Source organism: Myotis lucifugus, unplaced genomic scaffold, assembly GCF_000147115.1.
Source record: "Myotis lucifugus unplaced genomic scaffold, Myoluc2.0 scaffold_202, whole genome shotgun sequence".
Taxonomy (NCBI): Eukaryota; Metazoa; Chordata; class Mammalia; order Chiroptera; family Vespertilionidae; genus Myotis; species Myotis lucifugus.
This window is the reverse complement of record NW_005871250.1, coordinates 517,308-538,203: the sequence shown is the minus strand read 5'-3', so window position 1 is coordinate 538,203 and position 20,896 is coordinate 517,308. Positions and strand designations below refer to the sequence as shown.

The window sequence follows — 20,896 nt, the reverse complement described above, 5'->3', positions numbered from 1 at the left end:
TGCCCTCGGAACAGGAAGGATTTATTACAAAGCTAAATATTCTATGAGACAGAGGAGGCAGAAAGGGCTCCTTCTCCCCCAGCTAACAGGATGATTCCTTGGCCCAGCGGTGGGGAGGAGAGCCTCGGGGAAGAAATGAGACTCGGATCTTTCCAGTCCTTAGAAAGAGGCCCTGTGCCAACACCACCCCAGCGAGCAGCAGAGGGGTGGGGCGGGGTGGGGGTGGGGGAACTGGCTGAAACTGTGTTTGTGCTTGTCTTGAAATAGAAACCTAGTTGAGTTATAAGAAAGAAATGAGGTTTGGGTTTTTTTGGTTAATCTTAAATTCAATCAGACATAAGCTATAGAGATGTTGGGGTTTTTTTATAATCAGGAGATTAATATAGAAATAAGTGAAAAGTTAACTCTGGGACATTATATCTGGACAGCTTTCTGAATTTGCAAAAGGAATGACAAAATGCAGTTCCCATTTTATCAGGTGACTCCACACAAGTGAGGGTACGTCACTGCTGTCACGGGAGGCACCTCGGGCTTCCTCGCCTGTGACACCGCTGCGGAGGGGCCCGTTGGGTCTGGCCCGGATCCTTCCTGTAGAGCTGTATGTAGCGTGGCAGCTGGCTGTCAGGCAGGAGCAGCCGGCCTGGCCAAGAGCGTGCGGCTCTGACACATGTCCTGACAACACATTTCTGGAGAAGGCAGCGTGAGCCATGTTGCCAACCACACGCCATGACGGTGGAACAGGCTGATGAGCCTGGCACAGAGGCTGTGGAGGAGTTTCTGTTGCAGCAAAGGTTTCACAATATCGTCCTGGGGTGACAGACTGTGTAATGACCTGCTGACACGGGAAACTGTGGCCAGGCCGGGACCATCTGCGCAAGGGCCTGGGGATTCCCAGGGTGTTCCCACCTCTGCTTTGCTGCAGCTGCCTGCACCTGCAGAGCCTGCCTCCCAGGGCCCAGGCACGCACACCTGTCGGGCTGTACCTGCCGGAGCTAGGGAAGCTGCTCAAGGCGGGGCCTGGGGGCAGCCATCCCTGCTTCTTCATCATCTGCCATAGATGCTGTTTCCTGGCCTGGACGCTAGTACCCTCCACTGTTATTCTTATGTCTTTGTGAAATATATATACACATCTTTGTAGTCAGTTGGATAATGGATGGATAATTACTGTTGGCAGAAAAATTAGATACCCTTTTAGCCTTCCCAAGCCCACTTCCTCCCCAGAGGTAACCACTGTTGGCAATTGTGTGTGGCAGCCAGTAGAGCTCAGTGGGGAGAACACAGGTTCCAGAGTCAGACTGCCTGGGTTCAGATCCTACCTCTGCCATTGACTAACTGTGACCTTGGACAAGTGACCGCAGCTTGCTGGGCCTTCCTTTCCTCATCTGTAAAAAGAGGATGATAATAATAATATCCCCTCCTGAGTTATGAAAATTCAATGAGATGACATATGTAAATTGCTTAGCACAGTTCCTGACAGAGTAACCACACTCTAAGTACTGTCTTATCCTGCCAGACCTTTCCTTATGTATTTACCCCTCCCATTTCTTCATGCACTGCTCCTTAAACTCTGCTATGCTTCTGAATCCTAAAACACTGACTCCCCCAGCTATTCTATTGCTAAACCTCAGCATGACTCCAGGCCTCTGGTGATGTAGTCTTTTATGAATTCTCTCTCCACCTTTCCATGACCCTGGGGCTCTGTACCAGCCCAGCTCACCCTCTAGGTTTGCCTTGTCTTTCATCCTGTTGTCCCAGAAAGGGCACCCCCCCTGCACTGATGGAGGCAGAAATTGCTGTGTGAGCTCTGATGAATCCCTTCTCCCTTCTGGGCCTCGGCTTTCCCATTGGTGAAGTGAAACCATTGCACTCATTTTATTCATTCTGTTATGTATTCTGTTATGTGTTGAACACTTATTCTATGCCTGGTACCAAGGGTACAGTAGCAAACATGACAGAAATGGTTCCTGCCCTCATGTTGATCACAATCTAGCGTGTAGATAACCTCCCAGTCCCTTGCTGCTCTAAAAGTCTGGTTCCCAGGTATTCACTGGATGAACATAGATGTAATGACACAAGATGACACGTGCATGACCCTCAGGGGTTACCAAAAGCAGCTCTCGCAGCCTCCCTAACAGAGTTTTCGGAAAACAGACTGCTCACTTAGTATAAGTAAGCACACACAACAAACACTCGAACATGTCCTCCTGGAAACAGCAGATGTGCCCAAAATACACCGCCCCAGGATAACATAAATCATAGCCTCTCCTCCCCACAACAGGAAACAGCCAATTCACACATTCCTCTGCAGGATACATCAGAAGCATGTCAGCCACCCACCTCTGTGGCCTACAGAAACCCATAAACAGAAAGCACTCAGAGATGGCAAGAAAGCAGAGGTTACTTAAGGTGGCGAATGGGCTGCAGCCAAGGGTTGTTTTTTTTTCTTGACAATCACCAAGGAGGGAAAACCAGAAAAGCTTTGCCCAAGTTGGACTGCTTCAAAACTGGACTTGACAACGTTCGAGCCAAGCTCAGTGGCAAGTGATGGGGGTCATTTAGAAAGAATTCCTATACATACTGGATTACAAGTAGGCATGCACAGCTTCAGAGATCCTTTCACTTAATTATTGCTAATGTTTAAGCCCAAGTTATGTGCCAAGCAGTGTACTAAGCACTTTTATGTAATCTAAGTAATTTAATACTCACAAATGACCTGAGTTATTCCCACTCTAGACGTGAGCAAACCGAGATGGGTGCCACACACTTAACTTGCTCAAGGTCACGTGACCAGCAAGGGGCAGGAGGGGAACACAAACCCAGCGCTCCTGACTCCAGCATCCACACCATGAACCTCTGTGCCTGCGCTTCAGCCCCCGTCAGTGCAGGGTCCCACATCTCTGTGGTCTTATCCCAGCGAACAGGACCAGTGTCATGGCCATGATTCAACCCCAAAATCAGACACAAGGTCCCTGTTGGTAACTACCACCTACTCTTATATACAGACCCGCCCCTAACCTTCAGGCAGACAGCTTTCTACCTGTGAAGTGCCTGGATCCACACTGGGGTCCCCTCCTCCCCCATGTTTGTCGCATCCCTGTGGACACACCCAGGGTGCCTGGGCTCGAATGAAGTGGTCGGGAAGCCTACGTGACAGCTGCTGCACCCGCTTGTTTTCCTGGGCCCCGGGGGGGGGGGGGGCTGCGAGCTCATTGCTGAGTCGGTTCATTCTCTGCTTGATGTTTCACGGTTCAACCAGAAGCTCCACAGTTTTTATTACACTTCCAGCCAATTATTCACAGTTGTTACACTGTCTCCAAGTCAGTTTTGTCACTCTTTTAATTATACCCCAGCACAACGTAGGTGCTTCTACCTTTTAAAGACTATTTTATAGATGACTCTATTAGAATGTGGGAACACTTTTATCTACAAGGTCAAGTGACCCTCAGGGGAGGAAAAGTATTGTGCAGGCATCGCATCAGTAAAGAGAAGGTAACTTAGGTCATGTTTTTATGAGAGAGGCAGCATGCCATTATCTGCTTTTAAAAGTGACTAATAAATCTGATAACATACAACACAGTGTAAAAGTGAGACCAGTTAGTGGTGAGAAGAGAGTGTGGAGGGAGAGAAAGAAGCACAGAAAAGGACTCACAGAGCCTGAATCAATTTTTTTTTGTTTGTACATAGGTATTTATTATTAAAAACACTAGTAAAATTCAGGTAAGATTCACAAATACCTTATGCGGATCAGGAAATACTAGGGATGCGTTGCGTATGAATTTTTAAATGGGTGATGTTATCTTTACTTACCTGTTTTTATTTTATTTTTAATATATTTTGATTGTTGATAGTATTACAGATTTCTCCCATTTCCTCCCCTTCCCCCCTCCACCCAGCCCCTACCTTCCCACCCAGGTCTTCACTACCCTATTACCCATGTCCATGGGTTATGCATATAAGTATGTAAGTTCTTTGGTTTATCTCTTCTTTTCCCCTATTTTTATTTATTTTAATGATGACATTATTGTAGGAGTCCCCTCTCTCTCCCTCCCCCATTTGCCCACCTCCAACCTCCTCCACCTCCCCCTTCCTTGGCTTTTACCAAATTAGTATCCGTGTCCATGGGTTACACATATATGTTCTTTAGCTATTTCCTTTACCTTCTTTATCCAGTCACCCCCTCCCCCTCCCCCTGGGCACTAGCCAGTCTGTTCCATGTATTCATGCTTCTGGTTCCACTTTTTTAACTGGAGGGAATTTTATAAATCATTGTGTCCTAGCTCCTCAGTGACTAAAGAGAGAATGGAAGCCAGGAGAAGTTAGATTTTTTGCCCACAATTATAAAGCAAGGTATCAGCAGAGAGGGAATTAGAACCCAGGTTTCCCCAGCTCTGTTTATGAGAGAGAAACACAGGAGATGAAGAACAGGGTGAAGGAGGAACAGCCAGGTGAGGGAACTGGATGCTGCATTGTTCAACTCAGGCTCCTTTTACCTCACCAGGAGGCCAGCGCCCCTCCCCTTCCAATCTGTTGTGCTCCAACAATTTTAAATTATCTTTGTAACATTTGGGAAAAGCTTTACTCGCAAATTTAATTATGGAACTAAACTGTATTTGCTTTTAGAACGCTAAAGACTTGGTATGTGTATAAAAGAGGACTTAGTGTTTCAGACCCTTAATTTTTTATCTCGTAGGCTGACTAGCTAGTTTTCTGTCTTAAAAAATTATACTGACAGCCATCGCCAACTGATTTTCTTGCTTCTATTCTTGGAAAGATTAAGATTGTTCACTCCTGCAGTGCCTGGAAACCTGTGATTTTTTTTTAATCAGTATTTATTTCACTGCTCAGAATTTTTTGTTTTCAGATCAAATTCAGGATGGGTGAATGTGTGTGTAATTGGTTCCTACTGCAAATTATTTTTTAAATACATCTTTAAAACTCTTCAGGGATAAAACAAAACAAAACAAATAAAACATGATTTAAGCCTCAGGTGGTATTCCTGAATTAATTTGCACATGTATTTTTATATAAATTAATTCAACCAGGTTTCATGCACTGTCCCCCTCTCAATGCCTGGTATACCATTTGTAAAGCTATGAGACTTCAGTTTCTACTATGGCAGCCACTAGCCACCTGTGGCTATTTAAATGTAAGTTTATATTTATTAAAATTTAATGTAATTTAAAATTAAGTACCTCAGTCACACTGGCTATATTTCAAGTGCCTGATGGCCACATAGGGCTAGCAATTATTATATTAGACAAGATAGATATAGAACATTTATTGCCATAACTCAGGAAGTTCTATTGGCCAGCACGGCTTAAGGACTAGTCACTGGGAATGTCTCTCCCATGTGGCCTTTATTGGCCAAATAACATTAAACAGAAGCCAGAGATTCCCTGCACGCATGTCAGAAACATCACATGATTTATGTGTCTAAACTTTTTAACTTTGTAGATTATATCACAGGTAAGCAGAGCTAATGTCCTTTGAGGCCGTGGCTGCTCTCAAATCTTGCTCTCAAGTTAATATTACAGATATAGTTCCTAACACATGAAGCAGTTCAAAAATTCATGTGTAAGTCAATTTAGAATTCAAAAGACATTTGCCATAAGACAAATGTTATAAATCATGTGACTTTCTGAGATGAATCACTTAGTACTGAGATTTTTTTGTTAAATCAGTAGAAATAATAACCAGCAGAAAATCAACAATAAAATGTTAGTGTTTCGGGATAGGGGGTTATGGATCTGTGGGAAGAAAGATACCCTCCATACATAGCTCCACACAGAGAGAATAAGATTAGGTTGCTGATTTAATTAGCCAAGGATACAAAATCTTATTGGAAATGATGTGGCTTCCAGGATCAGATGTGGCCTAGCTTCCCTGGACCACCAGAGTTCTAGCGGCACTGTCTAGATAAGGAAAGGTCTTCACACATCTTAAAACTCAAATCTTGCTACACCGCTGCCCTTTTATAATCACAGCTTACACCAGCAATCTGGAAGAATTCACACCAGCGATGCATGCATTTCTATTCATGGGACTTTGTACACAATTCAGACATTTGTGGATTTCCAGGCACAGTCAGCATCACCAAAGCAGTACCCTCATCCTGAGAGAAGCAACAAAGTCAAGGCGGGGGGCACCATCAGTAAATGGCCCCAGAAAGCCCATTTTCCCAATCCATTCTCTCACCCTGATTTTTTGCCTTTTTATCTGAGTGGTTTAAAGACTGGGTTATTACTGAAGACTATGATCACAAATTCATTTCCCCAGAAAATCAAATCAGAAAAAATCTAATTGATCTTGTAAGTTGGTTCTTGAGAAATAAGATAGGTTACGTTAGAAGAGGTAGATGAAAATTTGTGCAGTGATTCTGGAGGGACTTTTGGTTATTTCTAGAGCTCTGATCATTGGGGATGATTATACTATTTGTTGCTATTTTCAGACTCATACCTTTGTTTCCCCCAGCAATAGTAGATCACCACACTCTCATATAAATAAGGTCATATTTTTTTCACAAACTAGGGGCAGAGGGGAGAATGAAATATTTTCCAAGGATTGGAACAGGAAGAGAAGAAAAGGAGATAGGACTAAAGAGAATGTTTATGGACATTCTGGGGAGGAAGGAAGAATTGCACTGAGCTGTGGGGAGAATATGATGGTCATGATGTACTTTTTGAAATGCTTTATTGTATTAATCCATTTAATAAGTTAATTTGTGATTTAGTTAACTAGCTAACTCATTTAATTTGTGTCTTAAATTAAAAACAGGAAAAAGACTTGACTAAGGGGCATGGATTCCATGAAAGAAAGACTGTGAGGGTATTATTCTCTCACCTCAGATAGCAAAGTTGTCAGAAGCAGCGTCATGGCTAAGGAAATAGCTCTTTGCCCTACAGAACAGGTATGATTTGGGATCCCTTTAAGTAGAAGATAATCAAAAGTCCTGCTTTCCTGTTCTATGTCTTTAAAAAGAGGAGGGTGGGTTACGGAGATGATCTTTGAAAATCTGAAGAAAGCTATAGGAAAATGCACATAACACCAGATTTTATATTTAATTAGCAAGAAGTATTAAACCCCGGGTGTATCAGTCAGGATATGCTGCAGCAACAAAAAACCTTAGAGGCTATAACCACAAAAATGTTTCCTTGCTCGTGGTAGTTGATCATCATGGGTTAGACTGCTCAATCAGGGATCTAAACTGACATGTCCCCACACACCAACTGGGGTATCATTGGATGCTGGGCTATGGAGAAGGCAACATGGCAGATCACTATTAATTAGAAGTGACAGGCAACTACCATTTCATTGCCAAGCAAGTCACCATGTGCAATCCTTCATGTGCCTAGAATAATAGATTCAAATTTCAGTGAACAGACGTAACAACTACCACACTAGGTACAGAACCCCTGAACTGGGTGATTTCTAAGTTCCTTGGCAGTTCAAGGTTCCTGTGAATCAGAGTAACTTATAATATGCTTATTCAGAGGGTAGCCAGTAAGTCAACATGTCTAAATGATAGACACCAAGAAGGGATTGAGAAGTACAAATTTGGTAACTACAAAATAGTCACGGGGATGTAAAGTACAGCATAAGGAATATAGTCAATACAATCGTAAACTATGTATTGCCAGGTGGGTATTAGAATTATCAGGGTTAAATATAAATGTCATAAATTATATAAATGTCTAACCAGTATTCTGTACATCTGAAACTAATATAATATTGAATGTAAAAAACATCAGTGAAGCACCCAGATCTCATCCCTAATTTTTGTCCCTGCTTCCAACTTAGGACCAACTAGAGAGAGTCAAATGTGCACCCCTAACCAGGCACATAGGACACCCTACTTCTACTTGGCCTCCTAGAACTTCTCCAGGCCCACAGCCACCAGTCAGGGAAAACCTGGATCTTTCCCTTTTCCCACCAGAAAGCTTTCCCACTTCTCTGCCTGCCTTTGAGTCTCTACCAAAATGCCAGTGATGGGGGCTGACTCCCTGACTATAGCGACCTTTGAATAAATAGCCTTTGCTTTTCTATTAATTAATTTTAAAGAGACACCAATTCCCCTTCAATCAGATCATCTTTATAGCCAGGACAAGAGTGAGCCTTCCCCGAATAGAGAATGAGCAGAAGTTTTTGGACTTTTCCACTTTGAGTGAGAATGAAGTAACAGTGAGAATGAAGTAATGGTGCCACTGGGGTCTTCCTACAGGAGAGAAAACTCGGTTCCTCACTAGCACAGTTATTCCAACGGTTTACACATAATGAGGTTGGAACAGACAGCTGCTAATATCCCCCCAACCCTGATACTCTGAGTTCTAGGCAGGTGCCTACTGTGATTAAATCCCAGGAGACCAGATTTTAGCATGGTTGAGCAAAGTCTACCTCAGGGAAGGGAGATTTAGAAAAGTACCATGAGAAGGCCAAAGCAAGAGAACAAGACTCGATAGGCTAGTAGAGCTCTCGAACACCGTAAAGTGCCGCCCACTGAGCTCCAACCCCCAGTGACTTCAGCCCCTTCAAATCTCCACCACCTCTTTTTTCTCAATTATGCACTTTTGACATTTTCTCAATGTTATGGAAAGTGCTGTTCAAAGGCATCTTTAAGATGAGTCCCCTTGTCAACCTCCTTCCAACTAGACTGCCTCCCTTTGTGCCTCTTTTATAGAAAGTCTGTGCTACCATTGACCACACCCATTTTCTAGATGTGAAAACCGAGGTAAAAGAGGGGATGTAACCTGCTTAACAAAAAGGCCTGTTGTCAGCCACCCTTTTCTTTGTGACCCTTGAGTCAACTGCAAGACCTAAATTCCCTTTGAGAAGTTTGGGTCCTGGCTTTGATCCAGAGATCACCCAAAAAAAATGGTATTTCTGGATTATTTACCTTAAAATACTCTACTTCCTCTTATTTTTTTTCATTTGTGAATTTGGCCTCTATCATTGTAAGAAAAGTTTATGCTCGCTCATATGTAGTCTCTGCTTGCCTAAGGAGATTTATGGACTCCCATCTTAATGCCACTTCCCTTCTAATGATGCCTGAGACTGGCATATTCAGCCTGATGATGTATTGAAGGTACTTTGCTCAGCATTTGCACCTTTTCTGCTTTTTCTTCCAAGATTATAACGATGTCTTATGGCAGACTTTGTAAAGAATGAGAGCCTTATGGATGGTGATCACTTTGTTTCTTCCCACAGTTCCTTATCAGCAGAATCCTTACAATCCCCGGGGCAGCTCCAATGCCATCCAGTGCTACCGATGTGGAGACACCTGCAAAGGGGAGGTGGTTCGAGTCCACAATAACCACTTCCACATCAGATGCTTCACCTGTCAAGGTAAGAGGCCCAATTTCCCAGCTTCCTTCTCAGATTCCTGGCTGTGCTCCCATCCCAGGGACAGGGACATGCTACAGAGGCAGGCAAAACAAACACAGGTGAGAGAGAGAGAGAGAGAGAGAGAGAGAGAGCGAGCCTAAAGAGACTTCCCTCGAGCCTGTTATAATAATTCTCTCTTAAGCAGTATGGAGAGAAGAGGGAGGGAAGGGGGTGGGAAGTGTTGGGATAGAGAGAGAGAGTGAGCCTGGTGACCCCAGAATGATAGTGCTGACCCAGAAGGAAAAAGGCAATTCTGCATGCTTACCTTACACCTCTTAAAAAAGTCCTGCCCTGTGCCTAAAAATCCATTTGAGAGTGAATGAAAAAGCTGTCCTGGCTAAAATTCAACATGGCTCTGAGGTGAACATTTATTCTATGACAGTGTGAAGAACTGCATTTATGTGACTGATACTTCCTGAGGAGCCACTCCGCATCACTGATGTATATTGAATTTACGGTCAATTAAAACCTCCAGATCTTTTCATTTTGGTAACTGCTTCCAACCTCAGCCTCATGTATCTGAGGTTGACTTCCCCTGCCACTGAGGAAAATCCTGGATTTCTTTCCTTGGGATCTAACTGAATTCAGCTCTGAGTAAACAAATTAAATATTCCCCAATTTGTTTATGGAAGCATAAATGGGATATATTTTAATTGATGTGATTTAAATTTTATTTTGGGAATTTGAAAACCCCTTTAATGCAAGTTGACCTGCAAGAGTACCTTAGTGAGTGACCATTTTTATATCACCAGAAATTGAGGTAGGACAAAGATAACAGAATTGTTATAAGGAGGTTTGAGCTATGACTCTGCAATTATAGTCTTAAGAGAATGTATCTGTTGTCTTCTATTTATGCCAAAATTCAATTGTTTAAAACAATCTTTTAGCTCATGATTCTCTGGGTTAACTGGGCAGCTCTTCCAGTCTGAGCTGGCTCTGCTTATCTCTACCTGCCTCGTCATGATGACGTGGTGGGTGAGCTGGCTGTGTTTGGCAGGCTGTTGACTTGAGTGGCTCCATATGGCTCCTCATCCCCCAGCCGCCTGGCTTGGACTCATTAGCATGGTGGTCTCAGAATTCAAGTGCAATTAGCAAGACCTTTTCAAGCCTCAGCTTCTGTCACACTTTTTAATGTCCCATTGGCTAAAGCAAGTCAAATGGCCAACCCAGATTCAAGCTTATGGAGAAATACTGGGGGGAGGGGAAAAGGGAGGTGGATAAGGGTAATGAACGGAGAATTGACTTGGGGTGGTCTTGGGGTGGTGAACACACAATACAGTGTACAGATGATGTGTTGTAGAATTGTGCACCTGAAACCTGTATAATTTTGTTAACTACATAAATAAGTAAATCTGCAACAACAAAAAAAGATCACTGAGAAATAAATGTTGCCTTTTCTGGGTGGATCTGCAGATCAGATTTCTAGGGTGTGGATGCAGAGAAGGGAAGAATTTGGCCATTTTGACATCTATCACAGGGAGGTGGTAGAATCTTTAGGTAGGACTTTAAGGAGGAAGAAAAGAGTATTATTTTCAATGTCAACTTGCTTAGTTAGAGATGAAACAAATGAGAGGATTTTGTTTCCAGGGATTAGTTATACTAAATAACCTCATTTGAAAAATCTAAAATCTCTATGAATTTCTTTTACAACTCTTTTAATACACACTACTGTGCTGACATGAAAGGAAGAGGTGAAAAGCAAAAATAAAAGCAGAAATCCTGCTGTGACTGCCAGTGCCAGATTTAATCCTGACGGTTCATGCTAAACCTGGAAGACCTTGAGCTTTTACCTTGATGGCTATGTGGATCATGGAGAGCAGGAGGCGAAGCCTGGAGCCTGGCCAAAGTAGGACTCTAATAGGAGGCCTGAGATTTCCCCTTCCAAAGGTCTTACTCTCAAAGTATAGATGAGTGAGAAATGAACTGGCTGTGGAGGAGGCAGTACTGAGACACACCTGTACCAATTTTGGCACTGGGTAGACGAGAATAAAACTTGTATCAAATGTCTATCCATAATCCACCCTATATTGTTTGTGGATACATCACAGGTGGTAAAACTATAAAGAAAAGCAAGGGAACAACAAACATACAATTTGGGATAATGTGGGAAAGGGATGCTTTAGGGAGAGGCCAATAGGCTCCCAAGGTGCTGGTAATGCTCTATTTCGTAAACTTGGCAGCAGATGCCTAGGAGTGAATTTTATTTTTCTTCTTTAAACGATACATACATATTTTATACATTTTCTGCATGCATAATGTATTTCATAATTTAAATATTTTAAGTAATGAGCTAGATCACCCTCAGGGGCCATTCTAATGCTTTGGTTTTGAAATTTCATAAAACTCAGTCTTGTTTGAAAAGTTGAAAATCAACAGAATTATATGCCAGAATCCTGGACTCTCAGATCTGGATGTGTCCTCAGTTACCACCTAACCACCTCATTTGACAAATGAATCAACTGAGCTCCAGAGAGGTGAGGCAGCTTTTTCAAAGTCATATCTGAGTGGTAGAATAGGACATGGGCAGTGACATCTCCCACTGAAACGTGCCCAGGCGGTGCGCAAGTCCTCCTCTAGGCTCTGTATTCACAGTGAGCATTCATTCTCGATTTTCTCAAAGCACTTCTAACTTTTCATATTCTGTCCATTGTCAAAGCATTTGAGCTGTTTCTCTTTAAAATTAAGATAGATATATATATTAGTGGCCTGGTGCACAAAATTCGTGCATTGGGGGTGGGGTGTCCCTAGCCCGGCCTGCACCCTCTCCAATCTGGGACCCCTCGGGGGATGTCTTGCAATCCGGGACCACTGGCTCCTAACTGTTCACCTGCCTGCCTGCCTGATCGCCCCTAACCACTCTGCCTGCCGGCCTGCTCACCCCCAACTGCCCTCCCAGCTGGCCTTCTTGCCCCCAACTGCCCCCCCCTGCTGGCCTCACCCCCAACTGCCCCCCTGCCAGCCTGCTTGCCCCCAACTGCCCCTCCCGCCAGCCTCCTCAACCCCACCACCATGGTTTTGTCCGGAGGGACGTCTGGAAGGTCTCCTGGAAGGTCTCCAGGTCTAATTAGCATATTACCCTTTTATTAGTATAGATACACACACACACACACACACACACACACACACACACACACACACTGAGTGGCCAGATTATTATGACTACCCCATCAGTACTTCATTGACACTTCCAAAAATACTGAATATTGAAAACTTCCTAAGCAAATACTCTCAAGGTTTTATTATTATTATTATTTGCATAACTAATTCACTTCATTGTACTGATGAGGTGGTCATAATAATCTGGCCAGTCATAATAATCTGGCCACTCAGTGTGTGTGTGTGTGTGTGTGTGTGTGTATTAATATATTTTTATTGATTTCAAAGAGGAAGGGAGAGGGAGAGAGGGATGAAAGAGAATCATTGATTGGCTGCCTCCTACAGGCCCCACACTAGGGATTGGCCCACAACCCAGGCATGTGCCCTTGACTGGAATCGAACCTGGGACTCTTCAGTCCATAGGCTGACACTCTTCCACTGAGCCAAATGGTCCAGGGCAAGATTTTATATTTTTGATTCCCGGAATAATAATGACTTTCCTGGGTATGCTGATTCCACATCAGTTCGCACTGCAGACCCTCTGTGGGGCCTTTCCTATTATTGGAATGTAGGGCTCTGCTCAGCCCCAGAGACACCTGTCATGGGCCAGATCGCCTTCCATCCCCATGCTCCCCACTGTACTTCCAGGAGCCCCTGAGATTCTTATCAGCCTTAGCATCCTTTCTACCAAGAACTTCCTCCTTCAGCTCCTTGGGGGAAAAGAAGGAACTGATTGTTCTAAGTTTTCTTGTGGCCTCCTGGTTTTCTCCACTGGGAGAGGTGACTCTGGGGGTGGAGTTGTCAAGGGAAACAAAAGAAAAAAGAAGGGAAAAAACAGGAGCTGTTTCCAATGAGGTCGTAAGCCATGACCTAACTAATTCCACAGCCATGAAGTCAATTGATCCGCCACCTGCACACCTCAGAACAGCCTGTACCCTGGCCTTGCCTGCCCTCCAGGCCCGGCATTGTTTGATGTGATGAATTTTCATGAAGCCTGATAGAAAAAGAACCCTTCCCCACCTCTCACCTCTACCACCACCTCCACCCACTCACCCTGCTTCTCCACAGGGGTGGGCTCCAGGGCCTCCAGCTCTACCTCACACCGAGTTTTAAATGTTTAGGCTCATCGTGAGCCCTGAAGGAAGCTCTCCTTCTCCCTGGACTCACAGGATGGTGGTCAAAAGAAGAGCTCGGGTCATTTTACATATAAGTAAACTGAGGCCCCCGACAAGAGAGGGCCAAGTTCATTGTCACCCAGAGAGTTAGAGGCAGGGCAAGACCAAAGCCCAGGGGGCCTGTCTCCCAGACCACTATGCCTCCTGCTGTGCTGCGCTGACCCCCTGGTGCTGTGACATCTGGGGCTGCCCTCCTCACTCACCCTGGCCCTGCAAGCCTGCCTCTGGCCTGCAAGGTGAACAAACACTTTCGAAATATTTCTGGCATCCACCTGGAATTCGCTCCTATTTTAACCTGGCTGCTTTTGCAGAACAACTTTCCTTATTCAAGATGGGGTGGTATTTGCTGGGGTGATGTCACCCTGTCCAAGCCAGGTCCTCACACTTACAGGTTTGGAAACTCTGTCTCATTGGTTTCCCCACTATTGGCCACACTTGAGAAAGTTGACTCATGCGAATAAAATCCTCAGGAAACCAATGTAGAAAACCAGAGTGCCTGTTTATTAACGTAAACAAGAGCTGTAACTCCCCATTGTTCTAGTGCACGTTATTCTAACCAGCCACTTCTCTCCCAAAGGCAATCTATGTAGAAAGTCAAACGATCAGACAGCTGCTTGGTGAATGCACTCAGAACAAGGGAGCTGGTCTGAGGGTTTGAATGGACTCTCCAGAGGCCTCTGATTGCTGACCAGCCCCTTCCTGGATGTCCCATTCTTGCTTTATTATTTTTTAAAATATATTTTTATTGATCTCAGAGAGGAAGGGGGAGGGAAAGAGAGACAGAAACATCAATGATAAGAGAGAATCACTGATTGGACACCCCTCTCCCCCTCTCCCCGCATGCCCCTCACTGGGGACTGAGCTTACAACCTAGGCATGTGCCCTTGACCAGAATGGAACCCGGGACCCTTCAGTCCACAGGCCGATGCTCTATCCACTGAGCCAAACCAGCCAGGGCCCATCCTTGCTTTAGCTGGATCAATACACTCAGCAGTTCTGGCGGCCCTGAGAGCCATTCGATCTCTTGGAAGAAACTTTGCCTCTTTCTGCTCTGGCCATTATGTGTTGATTTCATAACTCCACTCTTGAGGAAATCTCATTTCCCACCTTCCTAAGTCCTTTTGGGGAAGACAGTCACATGTGATTCAGTTGTTCAGACACCTATGATTATAGCCACCTGCTCTTCTATTCTCTGTTGTATACATCTTCATGTTGTCCACAAGGATATCCCAAAAGACCTGATGAAATGCCTCATAAAATCATGTTGCCTCTCTATTCAAAAGCTACCAAGATAATTGATCATTTTTACAACTGAGTAATGGAGAATCATTAACATCTTCTCTCTACTTTTGTGTATGTCTATGTTTTTTTTAAAAAAAAACTGCTTTAAGTTTTTAAAAACTAAAGGAAAAACCATTCCTAGCTTTTTAGTATAGCACAAAGCTAGACCTGGGCCCTCCTCTAACTGGAGGAGGTAGTACTACAATATTTCCATGTAGTACTACCCTCCAATCCCTGAAAACACCACTCCTTCCCCAGCCCTATCTCCACACAAATATCACTTGCAACTTCCTGCCTCTATGCCAGTGGTTCTCAACCTTCTGTCCCTTTAAATACAGTTCCTCATGTTGTGACCCAACCATAAAATTATTTTCGTTGCTACTTCATCACTGTAATGTTGCTACTGTTATGAATCGTAATGTAAATATCTGATATGCAGGATGGTCTTAGGCGACCCCTGTGAAAGGGTCGTTTGACCGCCAAAGGGGTCCCGACCCACAGGTTGAGAACCGCTGCTCTATGCTTTAGCTTATTCTGTTCTTCAAAGTTCAACTTAAGTGCTGCCTCCTCCAAGAAGCCTCCCCTGATCCTTCCCACACTGGTAGTGCTCCCTTTTCCTCCCCACTCACAGAATGTTCTACCTACACCAGCCGATGGCCTGTCACCATGATTTATGTTCAATACGATCTTCGCTCTACACACATTATTGCTCTTCACAGTGTGGGGATTGTGTTTATCATTCATGCCTGGGAACAGATGCACCCTTTTTGGCTATGATGAGGACAGATTATAATCTTCAAGTCATCCATCCCACTGCCATCGTAAATTGAGTCCAGTTTGGGATTCGAGTGCATGGTACCCATACCTAAAACACCTAGCCCAGAGTCATGCTGGTAAGAAGTGCCCCAGAAATTCATAACTGAATGATTCTTTATCAAATTCATGATACATAGCATGAGCCACATGGCCTTAAATTTTCATCCGCTATTGACAGGATTGTACATCAGTGGTCTCAGTCGGCGTGCAACAGAATCAGCTGAGGCGTGTGTTAAAATGCAGATCCCAGGCCCAGCCCTTGGGAGTCTGATTCAGGCCCAGGCATCTGCATTTTAAAAAGCCCAACAGGTGATTCTGATGCGAGTGGTCTTCAGCCCATACTTTAAGGAACACTGGCCCCAAAGACCCATGAGTCTGATGTGCCACCATTCTTGGTCACTCATGACCAAATCAGACACTGGCTTTGTCTCCAACAAGACCCTCATGCTTGCAGACCTTCCCTGGACTCAATCTGCTCTTATTTCCCTCTTCGTTTCCTCAAGTGTGTGGCTGCGGCCTGGCCCAGTCGGGCTTCTTCTTCAAGAACCAGGAGTACATCTGCACCCAGGACTACCAGCAACTCTATGGCACCCGCTGCGACAGCTGCCGGGACTTCATCACCGGCGAGGTCATCTCCGCCCTGGGCCGCACCTACCACCCCAAGTGCTTCGTGTGCAGCTTGTGCAGGTGAGCGGGTGGCCCGCAGAGGCCGGATTCTCTGCTGAGCCCCCAGGGAAGGGAAGAAACGGTCTTTCCCGGGCAGTTCTGGGGGCTCCCTGGGCTTTAGGCTGGACACTTGGGTTTCTAGAATCTCAGGGGCGGAAGGATCCGGCAGCCCAGTGGTTTTCAAACCTTTTAACAGCTGAACCCTTTCTGTCAAATGTGATCTAATGTAAAACACTACTTTGTCCTGCAGTGAAGGCATAGTGAGGACCTGAGCCCCCACACTCACCCTCTCATTTCCCATCAAAAGGCTCAAAGGAACCACTGAGTTCCTTAGCCTCAGTACTCAGTTTGGAAGCCGTGCATCTGGCCGCCCTCCCACACCTCAGCCACCTGTGCTACTGGGATATCTGTGTATAGCCTTCCTCCAGGATCCTGGCAAGTGACCCCACTCCCTAAGCCTCAGATTCTCCATCAGTAAAACGAGCATCAAAACCATTCCAACCTCGTTGGGTTTTCATGAAGATCAATGAGATGAGGCACCCAAAGACCTTCGCTCAGTGACTGATACATAATTGTGTCCGCTTTTATTTTTATTTTCATTATCACAATGATAATCATCTAGCCTCAGAATATCTGATAGGTGAAGGAAATCTCACTCCTTCCCACTCCCAGCATCCCAATCACTTGTTAACTTAGTAAGCGTACATTAAGGGTCCACTGTATGCCAAGTACCACATTAAGGAGATAAAAATAAACAAAAACTCAACCCTGCCCATAAATACATTATAATGAAATGGACTGTTCTGATTAAGTTATAAGTAAAACATGATTGGCATATATATATGCATTTTTAAACTGGAAAAGGAGTTTATAGATTAATTATCCTCATAAAATAACCACTTGTTAGTTACTGATAAGGGTTTGTTTATTGAGACCAATGACAGTGTGAAAGAAGTGAAATTCATTCATCCTCTATCTCTTAAAACCTGGGCCCTGGGTTCTGGATTCCCAGACCCACCAGAGGTTAGCACAGTAGGGTCCATACAGTATAAAATTTTGTCAAGCGCCATAGAGATGTGGTACCTCATGCCATGTCCCTTTACCACGAGTCAATGCCTGAACTATGCAAATGCTGCTCCCCAACTCTTGCCCCCAAGACACCCTCCATCGTCCCACGCTGCTAACACAAGGGCAGTGGAGCCACTGGGAGCCTATGTCAGGGGCTATGCTCTGAGTCTGTATCAACAAGTGTCCCAAACCAGGCGCAAGAGGAGCTGGGTGGTGGGATGGACAGTGCGGGGTTCTGGATGCAGTGTATACTTAGGGAGGACGGCCATGTACGAGCTTGAGAGCTCAGAGCTGTGCGACTCAAACTGCATAGATGAGAACTCAAGCTGTGGGAGGAAGAGGTGGTTTGTGGACTTCTAAAGGTCCTGGATGGTGAGTCCAGCAGCTGAATGAGTTCTCTTAGCCGTGCAGGGATAAATCAGGTTGGGGTGCAAACAGTCCCGGAAAGAAGGAACAAACTCGAGGAGGAGTTACTAACCACTTCATTCACCTGATGAGAAATGTATGCTCAACGAAGTGTCATGACTCTCCCCTTGTTGAAATCATGTAACTAGCCCAAGTGGGCCTCCAGTTCTGGCCCTGGCCCTGACCGAGTGGTTTAGTCAGCCTGGCCCTATGAACGGTGCTTGAATTTATCTGGTGGCTCTAGAGGGCAAGCTGAGCGTGTTACCAAAGAGCTCTGAGGACGCGTGTTGTCAGAGCACCAGTAAACACAGAATCTCTCCAGAGAAGAGATATTGACACTCTCTCTCGCCCCTTTGCAGGAAGCCTTTCCCCATTGGAGACAAAGTGACCTTCAGCGGGAAGGAGTGTGTGTGTCAGACGTGCTCCCAGTCCATGACCAGCAGTAAACCCATCAAGATCCGTGGACCAAGCCGTGAGTCCTCCCCACTGGGCACCTACCTCCCTGTCTCCCAGGGCTCCCCTGTCTCAGCTCCATTAATGGCTCCTGCAGGCCTGGAGAGACGTGCAGGAGGTTCCCACCCTGGAGGACTTCTGAATCATGACCCAGTTGGCATGTGGCCCAGACCGACAAGCTTCCCTAAGCACAAATGCAGGGAGAGCAGCTGCCTGACTATAAACAGTGATGGCCTGTGCCATCGGGTGGGCTTTTCTGGGATGAGCTGGGCTCCTGATCTTATCTCCCCTCTGCATCCACCTCCCAAGGGCACCCCAACGTAGCTGACCAAGTGTTTTGCTGCCAGTGGTTCTCCATTTTTACAAGCCCCACTAAAAAGGAATTCTCAGACATGCCTTACAAAAGAGAACATGTGGGAGCGAACCACAAGGGCTGTGCTAGTGTCTCCTAGCGTGTGTTCCGTGCACCACTGCATCAGCACCACTGCAGAACTGGGAAAAACACAGTTCCAGGCCCACTTTGGACTTACGGGAAGGAACCTAGAAATCTTCATTCTTAATAAGCATCCTGGGTGATTCATTCTCTGTTCAGAAGATTGAGGATCACCATCTAGGGATGAGGAGGACATCTGCCATGCTATAGCAAACGTTATCTTTTATCACTAAACCACAGACTGGGGGGGAGGGGAACTAAGCATCAAGAGTGTACCTTGGAACAGTCATTCTAATTTGTGGAATGTCCATTCCACTCAAGTGTGTCTGGCAACTCACTGTTCCCAGACACCCTTGTCAGGCTGCTGACATATACACAGGGACCCGGCCCCCTGGGTCTCAGTAAACTACGCCAGGCTCCATTATTACTTCATGCTACATGACACTCGCTGGCCTTGTCGGCAGAATCAATGAAAACCCATTAGCTTCCTGTGCTGCATCACTGTGCTGGTGCGGGGGGCTGTCAGCCATAGCACCAGCAGAGTCAGCGTGCTAGGGCTACATCCTCCTGAGGTGGGTGAGCACACAACACCCGAGTCAGCAGGGTTGGCTCCCAGGGGTTCCATTAGAATCCTCCCAAGGTGGTGAGCTGGAGAGAAAGACCATGGGAAGGCTCCCTCTCTCACCCTTCCTTCCTTTCAGTCAAATTGGATCTGTTTGTAGGATGAACAGCTCTTCCCAAGAACCATTTGCTGCTCTGAGCAGGTTTCCATCTCAAGGTGGCTGAGTGCATACACTGTGATCTCTCATAACTCTTTGAAAGCATCATGCAGAAAGACAGCAAGGCCAGGATGCTGGGATGCAGGACCATGGCCCTGCGACTAATGCTGCTGAAGTACCCGGAGGCCAGTGGAACCACTTGTGAGGCGGTAGAGAGAAGGGAGCTGGGAGTCAGGGGCCTGCCAGCCTTCTGCGTGATGCAAAGCAGTTATGTAGCCCCCCTGGTGTTCAGTTTACCCAGCTTTGTAGAAAGCAAATGTATTAATGTATAGGAATCGGACTAACATACATCATAGTACGTAAAGTGCTCGCTAATATAAAGTGAGGTATGTTGTCCACTTGGCGGTTTAATCTAGAAAGCACGTCAAAGGTGAACTGAGAAGATTCCCAAATCCATCGTTATTTCTCTCAGCTTGTGTTGTATGTTACTTTGTGCATCGGATCTCAGACAGGTGGGAGACTCCTCGCTGAGTGTGGGAGTCTTGCATGTGAATGTATCCTCAAGGAGAGGCTACTCAATGTCTCCACCATAATTCTGCAGATCAGGAGATAGAGGAAGGTAAGGAAGAATGGATAATGGGAAGCAAGTGAGCATATGGGCAGAACTCCGGGGGGAGTACCCAGGACTATGGCTCATCTCATTACTCACAAAGTAAAGACATCAATCTGTGCATCTACAGAACACATGTGTCATAGAAACGTTTTCTGCCCGAAGGTCGTCCCTGACACTGCTGCAAATGACTAGAGGGAATGTTGGAAGGTCTGCTGAGCTCCCAAAGGAAAGAGGGAATCAAACCAAATTCTAAAGAGCACTAAGATGAGGAAGGGATCATGGAAAAAGAAAGAGGAAAAATGTGGTGTACTTTTCATCTAAAGGAATGTGAAGTTTTATCTGGAGGGTGAATAAAGACTTTCTGGAAAAGCAGGAGTTATATCTAATGAAAATAGGTCAAGAAGAATACTCAGGAACTGTTAATAGGGAAAAAATCATGTAGCTTTCCATAGGAAGAAGAAATGTTTCCTCACAGATTTCACTGACAGGAATCAGCAGCAGTAGTGGCATTACCATCATCACCACATCACCATCACAACCATCACCACCATAACTACCAACACCATCACTACCACCATCACCTTCACCCCCACCATCACCATCACAGCCATCATTATCCACCACAATCATCACCACCATCACCACCATCACCACCACCATCACCACCATAACTACCAACACCATCACTACCACCATCACCTTCACCCCCACCATCACCATCACAGCCATCATTATTCACCACAATCATCACCACCATCACCACTATAACTATCACCACCATCACCACTGCTAA

At 45.3% G+C, this 20,896-nt stretch overlaps 1 protein-coding gene across 7 annotated transcripts in view; it reads left to right on the top strand.

Annotated features, from left to right (window-relative positions):
• Window positions 1-20,896, top strand: part of ABLIM3 (actin binding LIM protein family member 3) — a 102,699-nt gene that overhangs the window by 30,587 nt on the left and 51,216 nt on the right. For all 7 annotated transcript variants that reach the window (XM_006097433.3, XM_006097436.3, XM_006097435.3 and 4 more), the window contains exons 3-5: window positions 9,202-9,339; window positions 16,250-16,433; window positions 18,245-18,357. In XM_006097433.3, the coding sequence (XP_006097495.1) occupies window positions 9,202-9,339; window positions 16,250-16,433; window positions 18,245-18,357 (435 nt within the window). The remainder of the gene's footprint in view (window positions 1-9,201; window positions 9,340-16,249; window positions 16,434-18,244; window positions 18,358-20,896) is intronic.